The sequence below is a fragment of the Carassius carassius genome, chromosome 34 (assembly GCF_963082965.1).
Source record: "Carassius carassius chromosome 34, fCarCar2.1, whole genome shotgun sequence".
Lineage (NCBI taxonomy): Eukaryota > Metazoa > Chordata > Actinopteri > Cypriniformes > Cyprinidae > Carassius > Carassius carassius.
The window spans coordinates 17,451,020-17,464,466 of record NC_081788.1 but is presented as its reverse complement, the minus strand read 5'-3'; the positions used below and the strand labels follow the sequence as shown (position 1 = coordinate 17,464,466).

The following is a 13,447-nucleotide window of genomic DNA, read 5'->3' as shown; positions in this document are numbered from 1 at the left end:
ATTGCTGAAGATATGCAAGTCCAAACTCATTTGAAATTAAAAAGTGTTATTCTTGGCTATTCTCTGGTATTGAACAGTGTACTAAGGTAAGTGCCTAAAAGATTTCCATACTTTTAATAATGACTAACCAGCATCCTGTGAATGCATACAGTATATAGCAATTTATCTTTTTTATTATTACTATTTACTTAGACAAAAAGAATAAGTATCTGCAATTTATTTGTTTTCAAACATAACATGCAAATTATTATGATGGCCTATTTGTATCATTCAGAATAGTAATATCAGTGCACCTATATAATTTTATCTAGTTTTTCTTTCACATTTTTGATCAAACTTATCCAATCACTATCATGTCAAATCATAACTAAACAACTAATGCTGTCATTCTTAAAAACAACAGTTCAAACCAAGAAAGATGTCAAAGTAGTACTTTTTTTTCAGAAATCTCTAATTTCAGGCTTCAATAGAAGAACTAATTTCAGAACTATATATCTCAACTCAAGAATCCACCGCTGCCAAAATTGGTTCTTGCTAAAAAGTGGATTGTTTGCTGAAACTAACATGCTACAAAGAACAACTTTTAAGTGCGACTGTCAAGAAAATGTAATTTCTTGTTTAAAATATCCAAATAAAGAGGTGACCTTTTAAAAGACATCAAAAACTCATTTTGTGTCAACCAAGTTATTTAGAAATTTTTGCACCTACTCATTTTCTCCATATGTACAGCTCTCATATACACTAGAAGTGTATTTTTAGAGTTTTATAACTTACCCTTTACATCTGGTGTCGGGCTGATCCTTTTTTAGGTTGGAAAATTGATTTCACAGATATTAGTTGAACTAAAACATGATGAAATTGCTATCATAACTACAGGATCTCTGTAGAAGATGAAGGTTGCGTTACCTCCCACACCTTTCTTTGTCTGTCGTGTTTTTCCTTGAGACTGTAACTCTATGTGTGATCCTTCTCCTCAGCGAAGGCCTTTGTAAGTGCCTCTGCACAGGCAAGAAAAGTCAAAGACTGAGTTGTCTATAAGACACACAGACCTCATTTGCATCTGCACTTTAGGAAAGCGCAGTGTTTGGTTGCTTGTCTCTTTTTCCTATGCTGAGCTGTGTTAGTTTGTGAGTTTAAAAAAAGAAAAAGAAAACTACAACGTAATGAAGTGCTGTGAGAAATAAGTATCATCTGGAATCCCAGTGATATTTTAAGTGTAAAGCGAATCACAATTAATTCAGTGGTTTATTTGAGAAATGTGATCACTTTAACCAATCTAGCCTTGAAACAGCCAACGATTAAAACTCTTTGTCTGTCAAAACTAAAGAATATTTAGAGTATCAAAAATTGACCAAAACGTATGATGATGCAATGCTGTTTATAATCTAAAACTCTATAAAAACTGTCACACTGACAAAAAAAAAAAAAAAAAAGTTTTATTCATTTAAAGAATAAGCTTTTTCTTAAAAAAAATTGCATATTTATTTCTGAAAACAACAAATAAATACCTAATAAATACAACCAGGTTTAAAGAGGGAAAGTAAAAAACTCACCTGTTGTGCGAGTGTCAGATTGATGAAAGTGAAAGAGCAATTATTAGGGTTGAATGCTCTGGAAAATGTTCGGGTCACCCCTTTTATAATGTTTAGCATGACACTTAGTGGAAATTCAGCAAGACAGACGGTTTCGCCACTGGGTGCTGGTGTGTGTGTGTGTGTGTGTACACTTACCAGTGTGTAGTAACTGCTAGACTGTCTCCACATCTTCTTCAGAAATTATGTGGCATTTTATTGTTTCTGTTTGCTATTTTAAGAACTATTCTTTGCAGCAAAATACAATTTTTTCCGGCTTGATAATATCAAAGGGTTTCTTCTACACATAAATATTTTATAGATATTTAGCTTTTCTATTACTAAGCGTCTCACACTGTATGTGTATTGCTGTCTAAATTTAAAATGCCAAACAATATTTTTTGTGTGTGTGTGTGTGTTCAATTATTTTAGGAGCCAAAGCCTAAATTCATGTTAAACATTTCTTGTACTGTTTTACCACGAGATAGCTTTGAGATTCTGCACATTTTCTTTGACCGATATTTGTATTTCACCTCATTCGTTCGGTTTAATTTCAAAACAGCTTATTGTATGAGATAAAACTTATTTTGATCAAATAGATATTTGATGTCAGATTTCATGATGACTGAGATGAAATGAAAAAATAAAAAATAATTCTGCCTTAAAGGCAAGCACTTTCAAATCAAAATCTGGTGAAGTCCATTCCAGATGACCGGAAAGTGAGATTGCAAAGAAAATAACCTATTACGTGTACGGAAAGTCTGTTCATAGGGTTTGTGACGTTGTATTCGGGTTCTGAACATATACTGAACATATATACAGGGTACTTAGCATGAGTGTCGATTAGTTTAAAGCAGGAAAAAACATCCTCATCCTGTGGTTGAAAAAGGTTATTTGAGTGTTTTTGAACAAATTGTTCTTTAGCAATGACACTCCTAAGCAAATGTACTGTGTCGATTGTTTTTTTCTTTTCTGATACATGTACATCACTATAAACAACTTAAAAACATTTATGATTATGAAAACAGTAGATTTGAACATCTATCTTAACAACAGGCAGATCAATATTAAATCAATAATTAAAATCTTCAATGTTAAAAAAACTAATTATGTTTAGGGTCATATATATTAAGTCTGATCCCAGTATGTACATATAAAACATGTACATTGTTAATAATCATCCATGACTAAACATTTGATAAGTGGTCATACTTTATGACACAATGTTTTTTGTTCAATTCAAAACATTTATCTTCGTATTTTAATCTAGTCATTTTAGATTTATTACTAATTACTAGAATAATAATGAATTACTAGAAATGACTAGATTAGTAATTTGATTGGGCTGTAAACCTAAAGCATCAATATTGAATGAATATGAAAATATGATACAATTCTTACATTGAAAAACATAAACTAAGTTATTGTGTCCATAAGCGTTTAAGAAGATTTAAGATTTGCTCAATGTAAACTAAAGCTCAAGGATTTTTAAATATTCTGATTCTACATTAATTTATCATTTTTATAATGTGTGCTTGACAAATTAAACACCGTGTAATAAGACATTTAGAGACAAAAAACGAAAATAATTAACCACTTCCAGGTTAAAGGTCTTGTTTTATTATTTGTCTCTATACATAGTTCACAACATCATAGTGTTTTGTACAATACCATATTCCACTTTGTTCCTGATGTAACTCAAGGTTTTTGCGACATAAAGTAGCAAGTAATTTTTGAACCAAGTCTGCACTATGATTTTTCCTTTTCGATCATAGGCCTTGTATTTGCTAGGAAATATGGGGATGTATTCAAATCATGTTTATTTCATATCCTCATTCAACAACAATACCTTTCAGGAGTGTGGAGGGTTGTAAGAAAACCAATCCCCACTGAAGACTTTTTATATTTTCTTGATTTTTCTGCATGCCAACACAGTAGAAAAAAGATTGAGATGTTTCAAAGTTAAGCGATTGACTATTTTATGCAGGCAGCAGATCTGTAATATGGATTTACTTTCAAAAGTATTACATATAGTAAACACCTTGTGAAACATTTCAGCCTTTAATGAGGCAAACTGTATAATGCTGGTTAAATTTTTACTGCTATTCTTTTCTGTCATATTGTTACAAATGATCCCAACTAGTTTAATTACTTACTTTGAAATTAGAGTAGGTTCCAACAATGGATCTCTTTTGTATTTAAAACCAGCTCTTTTAATCGGTTCCATATTCATAACATTTAATAATCATTATAATCATGATGAGATTTGTAGCAGACAGATATAGATATCTTGTGTTAACATATGAGAGGTCAAGACCCAAAACTCATTGGTCAAAACTCAGTTCATGTTTTAAGACGAAATGGTTACAATCATCCTTGGTCTCCATCTACACACATAAAAAAACCACACCACTGATGCTGCACCTGTTGCACATATTGATTTCACCATATTAAGCAAGACTGACTGCTCCATCTAGGGGTTAAAATAGCTTATCAATCAATATTTTTAAAACAGTAATAGTCCTAAATCGAATCGCTTCTCACTACTGGATCTCATTAGCTTCATGATTATTCTGCTATACATAATGTTCATTCGAAACGGCTGCATTTGCACATAACCATTAACTGAATTATGCTATCAGAAATGAATTTAGTAAAATTAAATTAAATTAATGGATTTAAAAGCAACTTACAGTGCATTCAGGCTATCAATGTTTATCTATTATTATCTATTATGTGTTCCCGGGGAATCGAACCACCAACCTTGCGCTTGATAAAGCAAAGCTCTGCCACTTGAGCTACAGAAACACATAGTAGACATCAATACTTGTTTTTAGCCCTCTTAACTGCTTTTCTTGGTTCACTTATTATTTTATAATTCTTCATATATCATAACAAAACACTGAACTGATTCTGCTTTTAGTAAATGGCGTGCATCTTTGAGCTCCAATTCAAACCAGCATTTTAAAACGTTGTTTTAGAAGGTTACAGGGGTCTGAACCCAAGGTATTATTATTATTATATTATGCAATTCATATTAACATTTTGCAATACATTTTTATTTCCTTTGTAACTGGTATTAAGTGTTTTTTTTTCTTCTCACAAACAAACGGCGACCAAACAAATAAACGTGTCTTTTAACTTTAAAACAGCAGTGGGAGCGGCCAACAAGCGATCAGGGGGAGGGATATACAAACAGAGCCCTTCTTCCTCTTGACCTCTGGAAAACGATGGACGTGCCGCTTCCCTCTAAATTTAGACACTTATTTGTGTCTGTGCACTATGCGCTTCAAACTGCAGTTCTTGTTTATGTCGATAGTTTAGGCCTGGCCTAGTTCGGTCGAAACGAGGTGACAGACCCTCGCGGGTCTCTGTTGGCACTATGAGCGACAGCTCGGTCTGACGGACGCGCACATCGCAGTAACGGTACCTTTCATGTTTACGAGACTCAGAAAGAGACGTAATGGCGCAGGAGAATAATAGTCATTTCCTAACTATCCCCTCACAAGAGGAGCTTTTCAAGACTGTGAGGGCAGAGCGTTTCGAAGACAACAGTAATGATGAGGACGAGGAAGAAACGGAGGAAGACGTCAGGCTAATACCGAGGTCTTCTCCTGTTCCCAGAAAGCGAGGCTCTTCGATTGCGGATGAAACCGCCGAGTACATGCGAATTCGCCTGGCGTTACCGACCAGAAGCGTGTCGTTTGCAGACAGTTCGGGAGCCGAGCTGGTCGATGTCAGAATGTTTGTCCCGTTTGACTCAGATGACGAGGACGATGCAAGATGGGAGGAAGAGAAGGCGCGGTACCGAAAAGCCTACCGTGAGCCCACTTACCGTGTGTGGCCGGAGTTCCAGCCGCTCACCGGAGCAGAGCTCGTGCACGCTGTCCACAGCAACAAGCTGGAAGTGGAGAGCGTGACATCTGTGCCAGACGAGCCTCTGTCATTCGAGGTGATTATTCGTGTGCTCAACATTTCTTTTCAAAAATCAGTTTATGCCCGGTCCACGATGGATGGTTGGATCAGTCACTTTGATTACCCAGCCGAGTACGTCCAGGGCTCCGACGAAGGCGAAACGGACAAGTTCTCCGTGAAACTGGCCTTCGCTTCACCGTATCTGTTCAACGGAGCGCGGATTGATTTTGTTGTGCGCTATGAGACGGGAGATCGAGAGTTTTGGGCAAACAACTCTGGCAGGAATTACTCGGTAACTCTTTTACAGTCATATGAAGACGACACAATCCTGACCACCACAGCGGACACAACAGAGCTGAGAGGGATCCTGAAACCTCCCAGATACAGGTAACGTTAAGAGAGTCAAACTCTGTTCTTACATTTGTTTAGCCAGTAATCTGATCTAGCCGTTTAGCACGGGTTAATTAAGCTATAACTAATAACTATGTCGTACTAAAACGATATAACAGGATTAAATGCCGTGTGTAATATTTCTTAATTGTAAATATTTCTTAACAGCGTTCTGTGAACACGCCGCTAGAACTCCACTCTGGGTTTTGCATTTCACACGATCTGCTTACCTGTGAGAGCGAACCCCTGCACATACAGATGCTGGAGAGAGAGATTGCACTAATGCCCCTTAAAAAACATTAAAATATGATTCAATGGCCTTAAAAGACGCAATGTACCATAAACATACTAAAATATGATGCTCTGGGCCACCACAGGCCATAAAGTATCAGTGGCTGCTCAGATAAAAAAGTGATTGCCAAGTATGGTAACCCACACTCAGAATTGGTGCTCTGCATTTAACCCATCCAAGTGAACACACACCCGGAGCAGTGGGCAGATATATATCCAGCACCGGGGGAGCAACTGTTCAGTGCCTGGCTCAAGGGCACTTTAGCCATGGGTATTGTGGGTGGGAGAGAGCGCTGTTCATTCACTCCCTCCCACCTACAACTACTGCCAGCACTGAGACTCAAACCTGCGACCTTCCGGTTACAAATCCAAGTCTCTAACCATTAGGCCACAGCTGCCCCAGGATGTAATTTATACAGTATAAATTAAATGCAACAGTGTAGCTTAAAGGGTTAGTTCACCCAGATAGCAAAATTATGTAATTAATAACTTACCCTCATGTTGTTCCAAACCCGTTTATCTTTGTAACGCAGTTTAAGATATTTTAGATTTAGTCTGAGAGCTCTCAGTCCCTCCATTGAAGCTCTGTGTACGGTATACTGTCCATGTCCAGAAAGTTAAGAAAAACATCATCAAAGTAGTCTATGTGACATCAGAGGGTAAGTTAGAATTTTTTGAAGCATCGAAAATACATTTTGGTCCAAAAATAGCAAAAACGACGACTTTATTCAGCATTGTCTTCTCTTCCGTGTCTGTTGTGTGAGAGAGTTCAAAACAAAGCAGTCTGGATATCCGATTCGCGAACGAATCATTCAGTTCACCAAATCGAACTGAATCTTTTTAAACGGTTCGCATCTCTACTACGCATTAATCCACAAATGACTTAAGCTGTTAACTTTTTTAATGTGGCTGACACTCCCTCTGAGTTCAAACAAACCAATATCCCGGAGTAATGCATGCACTCAAACAGTAAACTGACTGAACTGCTGTGAAGAGAGAACTGAAGATGAACACCGAGTCGAGCCAGATAACGAACAAAAGACTGACTCGTTCACGAGTGAAGAACCAGTTGCATCGGTTTTCGGATCACCAGTAGTTCTTTCGGACAGTTCGATTCAATAAACCGGTTGAAGAAAACGGTTCACCGGTTCTTTTGCGCTCGACGTAATGGCGTCATTTGCGATGATTGCCCTTGATTCGAGCCTTCGGTTTACCCGCGCTCATAACACTAGCACAGAATCAGTTCAGAATCAATCACCAAAAGAATCAGTTCGGTTCATGCGCTCTGTGTGTCAGTCTGCTTCACGCTGAATCACATGCGCAGTATCATCAGCTCCTCGATTCTTCTTATCTGGCTCGGCTCGGTGTTCATCTTCAGTTCTCTCTTCACAGCAGTTCAGTCAGTGTACTGTTTGAGTAAATGAATTACTCCGGGATATTGGTTTGTTTGAACTCAGAGGGAGTGTCAGCCACATTAAAAAAAGTTAACAGCTTAAGTCATTTGTGGATTAATGCGTATTAGAGATGTAAACCGTTTAAAACGATTCAGTTCGATTTGGTGAACTGAATGATTCGTTCGCGAACCGGATATCCAGACTGCTTTGTTGGACCAAAATGTATTTTCGATGCTTCAAAAAATTCTAACTGACCCTCTGATGTCACATGGACTACTTTGATGATGTTTTTCTTACCTTTCTGGACATGGACAGTATACCGTACACACAGCTTCAATGGAGGGACCGAGAGCTCTCGGACTAAATCTAAAATATCTTAAACTGTGTTCCAAAGATAAACGGAGGTCTTACGGGTTTGAAACAACATGAGGGTAAGTTATTAATTACATAATTTTGCTATCTGGGTGAACTAACCCTTTAATGTCAGAGTGTATAATTTTTATTTCTAGATTTCTGATGATAATTTAATGCTTCTACATTCATTGTTTTATATCTAACACAAAAATTTGTAACATTGTGACTGAAATTGAAAGCTGATTTTATGCAGCTTCTGCACAATGTGCCTTTTCATGTTATATTTAGATGCAGCCTTTGCATTGTAGGAATTGATGAAATACCAATTGCACATGTTTAAATTTCCTGCTGCTTAACAAGAAGAACCGTGGAATAACAAAGCTACAGGGCCTATACAGCATCTGTATTGTGTGAGTTTTGGGGTTGCACGGTCTCCCCACCCCCTCACTCCCTTTTGAGAATGGCAGCCTTTCGTGGCTGTGTGAGGAGGATGAAAATAGGACAAGGTAGGTGTCACTTTCAGCTCTGGTGTACCGAGACCTTAACTCTGACCTTTTCTACAGGGGTTGCACAGTAAGAGACACAACAGACCAACAGAGGCAGACACAAACCTACCCCGGTTCCGTCTGTACACCTGGAGATATATCCTTTTACCCATTATTTCCACTTTTCCACCAACGACAAAGAAAGTTAAAAAAAAAAAACAATGAATGAGTTGCATAGAGATGAAAACATTTTTTATGTACAAACATTGTTAACTCCAGGAGATAAAAATCAGAAGACGAGTTTCGACCTACAGTTTAGACTCCTTTCCGCAACCTTTCCTCAAAAGGTCAAGTCTTGTTTCTATTACATTGCTCAAACATGCTACGGATAGAAGGTCATAGAACAGGATGTCAATCGGATTGCTTCAGACACACAAAATACTCTGAATATGTAGCGACATAATGAGATGGAAAAGGTTGTACAAAGAATCACATGACCAGAGCATCTGACCATCATGCTCATCAAAACTTTTCATGATGTACAGTATGCAAGAACGCATGTGTATTATTTGGACAGGTCCTTATCGCATCGTAGGATCTATCATGTGATTTAAGGGTGAGTGTGGGCTAAGACAGTCTTCACCCACACTCTGAAAAAAACAGCTCAAGCTCTGGAGGCTGTCGGATATTACCATAATGTCACAGAGGTCACAGTTATTTTCCATTTAGTGAAACAATGGTGTATACATTTTGCCGATGGATTAAATTTGTACATTTAAAGGAACGGTTCACCCAAAAAGGAAAATTCTGTCAATATTTACTCACCATCATATCGTTCCAAACCTTCATGACTTTTTTTCTCCAGAACTAAATAGAAGATATATCAAAGAATGTTGGTAACCAAACAGTTTTGATTTACCTCCATTGTATGGAAGTTGCATTTCTCAAAATCTTTTATGTTCCACCTAAGAAAATCATTTGGGTTTGGAATGACATGAGGGTGAACATTCTTGGTGAACTATCACTTTAATATATAATATTCTGTCATGTGCAACTAAAAGTCTTGCGTTAATGATAATTAGTTATTTCGGATTATATCTATACTTTTAATTTGTTAATGCTCTTTTATCGATGTGTGATGCTGAAGAATGATTGTTTTGGTGTGTATGTGTGTCGTCTTTTTAGAGCTGACATTGGTTTTGATGACTCTAATGACAGAGAAGGAGATGGTATGTGTTAAGCATCATAATGTACAGCTTTTTTATCTCAGGTTAAATATAACAAACATTTGCCGGGTCAGTGGTTTTATGTTTCAGATTTCTCTGTGATTTTTTTTGATCAGCAGATCTGAGCAGCACTAAGTGTGAAGCAGCAGAGAATCAAGCGTCTTCTGCACAGCCAGTTACAGTGCAGCCAGAGATCGACATCGAGGTGAGTGAGGTTTGCTTTGTAATCACTATTTCTAAGTGCGGCTGGGATCGCAGGTGGAAAAAGATGCAGCGTATTATCATGAACATACAAAAAAAGTTTAAACAAAAGTTTGTTTTCCCCTCCTTACTCTAACCTTTACCAGATTTCCATGACAGTTTTCATGTGTGGTATAACAGCAACTCTTTTTTTTTTTCTATGCTGTCTAGACACTCTAACTAGAATCTTTGTATGTTGTTACTGTCTGTCAGACAGTATACAGTTATTTATTGATCATGATGTCTTCTGATTGCTCTCTTCTTTCAGTGATTCCATTTGTTTCAGTTTATTCTTATACCCAGGATTCCTGTCTGTCACTATTGCAACAAATGCAGAGCTGTAGTGTTTTTCAAAGCAACCCAGGCTAAAGATAATTCAACTTTTAACTCATCGATTGCCTATTGTCTATTTAATACTAGCTAAAATTCTTGTAATGTGGATTTTCATTTTACTTTACCTGCATACTCACGCAATGCAATTGGCTTGTTAAAGTTTCCACCAACATTTCACTGTCCAGATAACCACTTGCTTGTGTCTATATGCAGTGTGTCAATTTGTAGCTGTTTATGTAACTGAACCTGGTATTTACAACAATAGCATCACCGTCTCAGCTTCTGGTCTGTGGTCAACCCTTTAAAATAGATTGATAACACACACTATTATTTATTTAGGCTTTAGAGGGATAGACCAAAGAAAAATGAAAATTCTGTGATCATTTGATGTAGTTCCAAGCCTGTATGACTTTCTTTCTTTTGTGGGACACAGAAGAAGATATTCTGAAGAATGCTGGTAACAAAACGGTTTGGTAAACAAGCAATACAATTGAATTCCATTCAGTGGATAAAAACATTTTGAGACATTTCTCAAAATGTTCTACAGAAGAAAGTCAGTCATACATGTTTGGACCGACATGAAGGTGAGTAAATGAAGACAGTACTTTCCTTTAATTGTGAATTCTTAAGCTTTTAAACTATATAAAAATATGATTTTAAAATATATTGTTTTTTTTAAATTAGTTATCATGTTGACCGTATGTCACACCTTTTTTTGTAAATTAGCCAAACAGTGTAAATGTGTCATACAATATATTGTATTTAATAACCAACAATGATTTAACCTATGCTCCATTATACAGTATATAATTTAAAACAAGATTTGTATTTGTTGATATTGTTATTCTTTTCATCTATCTACCTGAACAGCTCATTGAAGCTTCAGCATCAACTTAGGTAATGTGCATGTGCAAGTTATCACTAACTTGTTCATTTCACCCATTTACCATGCTGCATGTAACATGCATCCTGTATCATGACCCATAATATATGATATCTAGATCAACCATGCAGAAGCTATTCGTGTTCATGCTCATGGTTTTTAAAAAAACAATAAGCTTAGTTTATTCTATATATTATTTTTATATAAGCAAAAAATGTACAGTTTAGTCAGTCAGTGTAATCTTATTTTATGTTGTCAATTCCTGATATTCCCAACTTGGGACAAAAACTGTTGTGAAGATTTGGCAAGGAGTCATTAGGATGGGAAGAAAACCGCACAAAAGTAAACGCACAAAACTGTCAAAGTTAAAAATAAACCGTAGAAATTGTATATTTGTGTATTTTCTATGTAAATATTGTCATTATCATAGCATGTTTACCCTGAGATTTTCCCTGCACAACTTTAAACATACAAAATTCATAGTTAAACAGTATTCAGCATTACTTTTCTAATCGTTGTTTTTAATTCTTGTGTAATTTTGTCATGTCATATTTAGAACTATCTTTTAAAGGTTTTGTTGCCATTAGCGTAATCTCCCCTCATTAGCACAGACTTCTGGGAAAAGAGCCTGAGGGAACCGGCACAAACTTCATGCTAACACAAATCACTTTCCTGCCAAGTGCATTATAGGTAGTTCAGCTATTTATTTATTCACTATTGTTTATTCACAACTATGTTTTACTTACTGTTTTTTAATCATGTGTAATTAATTGTATACATCTTCATATTCATAAAAATAGTTTTTCTTTTATTTTTACCTTACAATTATTAGTGTTAATTAATCTGATACTGTCTAAAAACAGCATGTATTTAACCTTAATAGAAAACTATTTATACTAATATCAATAGATAATTTGTGCTCATTATCAGTGCTGGTGATAATAATAATAATATGCATTAGCAAGAAATTTGCAAGAAAAAAAAGTTTGTGCCATTCATCTTACACTTTTTGTTAGTTGGTAGTAATTCAATTTCATAAATGCAAAACAAAGTGTTAACTGGCTACAGTTTACATTCTTGATTCTTTGGAATCCAAGGTTGTATTTTTTTTTTTTTTTACCTTCCTCTCTGTTGCAGACTGCCAAGAATTCGTCCATTTCTCCAGAATTCACCAGAACCTCCTCCACAGCAGGATGTCCTCAGTTCACTTCAGATACTCCCCCTGGAGAGCCACTTGCACTAGAATCGATGTCATCCAATAGTTTACCACAAACAGAAGAGTCTGGACTTCAGCCGTCAACTCTATCCGTCCCCCAGTCGCATTCAACACAGCAGTTCTCTGAGCCACAAGATCAATTCTATAATGTTGGCCCTTCCTTGCCCTTTCCCCTTCCTGCAGTCCTCATACACCATTATGATCACCCAGAGACATCCAAGAATGAATTTGAGGATTCCAGTAAACCTGACCAATCCTTTCATTCAAAAGGATTATTTTCACAGTGATATGTTAGCGCAAGTGCCTTTCGAGTTAGGCCAACCATCACTGGCTGGGCTTCCAGACATGCCACAAATCCAGGAAGAAGGTATGCAGAATGTTAAGGATAAGGAAGATGTTGAGGAAAAGGATGACATATTGACATATCTGCCTGAAGAACCAAGTAGGAATACAGAAGAAGATAAAACAGGGACTTACTTTCACATGTTGGAAGAAGCCAAGCAGCTTCCTGCATCAAATGAGGTAAACCATGCCATTAAAGATGTGGAAGAGTGCAATTTATCAGAAGGATCACAGCACCCCCTGGAGGAAGGAATTCCAGAACAGAAACTAGAACTTACCTCTTCAGTCCGAGTTGAGACCACCAAGACAACTGAGGTGGAAAGTACCAAGATGGATGAGGAGGAAACAGATAGTTTGGTACCCTCTCGTTTAGGTCCCACAAGAAAGGACAAAGAATCTCAAAGTTTTTTCATCCATCCAGTCTGATAAGCCAGAAACCATACAACATCAGCAAGAGGAAGGACTTGTCTTGGATCCCAGCATGTTGGCCTCAGTCCTCCCTGATGATCCACACCTTGATAACCAAACTGTTTCCATGTGTATTCCAGAGCATCCAATGAGCAAACCAGAAAAGGCAGAGCTGATCAGCATTTCTGAAACATCACCAACAGCCTTCAATCTTCAACCTTCAACTGTTAACTCTTCAGTAGAAGATGAATTAATTTTTGAGGATGGTGAACCTTCTACTGCTCCATATCAGACATTTAAAGACCCTGGAGCCCTGCACACACTGCCAAGACACGGCACTAAACTCTCTCAAATATCAAAGGATGAGACTCTGGACACATGTCTGGTGGTCCCTGCAAT

General features: G+C 36.9%; 1 protein-coding gene across 4 annotated transcripts; it reads left to right on the top strand.

Moving 5' to 3' along the window:
* The first annotated feature begins 4,767 nt into the window (after window positions 1–4,767).
* LOC132114547 (protein phosphatase 1 regulatory subunit 3A-like) lies at window positions 4,768–13,064 on the top strand. Of its 4 annotated transcripts, none has more exons than XM_059522715.1 (5): window positions 4,769–5,873; window positions 9,586–9,629; window positions 9,746–9,831; window positions 11,070–11,096; window positions 12,220–12,358. In XM_059522715.1, the coding sequence occupies exons 1-4, from the start codon at window positions 5,035–5,037 to the stop codon at window positions 11,094–11,096; spliced, it is 996 nt and encodes a 331-aa protein (XP_059378698.1). In that variant the 5' UTR covers window positions 4,769–5,034; the 3' UTR covers window positions 12,220–12,358. The 4 variants fall into 4 exon arrangements, with proteins under 4 accessions (XP_059378696.1, XP_059378698.1, XP_059378697.1 ...); XM_059522714.1 differs by having other exon boundaries at window positions 9,743–9,831; XM_059522713.1 differs by lacking the exon at window positions 11,070–11,096 and having other exon boundaries at window positions 4,768–5,873; window positions 12,220–13,064.
* The last annotated feature ends 383 nt before the right edge of the window (window positions 13,065–13,447 follow it).

Excerpts from the sequence above, each read along its gene's own strand:
- LOC132114547 (XM_059522712.1), top strand. The coding sequence starts at position 5,035 with ATGGCGCAGGAGAATAATAGTCATTTCCTAACTATCCCCTCACAAGAG. Across the intron at positions 5,874-9,585 it reads CTGAAACCTCCCAGATACAG|AGCTGACATTGGTTTTGATG; the intron begins GTAACGTTAAGA and ends TCGTCTTTTTAG. Across the intron at positions 9,832-12,219 it reads AGCCAGAGATCGACATCGAG|ACTGCCAAGAATTCGTCCAT; the intron begins GTGAGTGAGGTT and ends TCTCTGTTGCAG.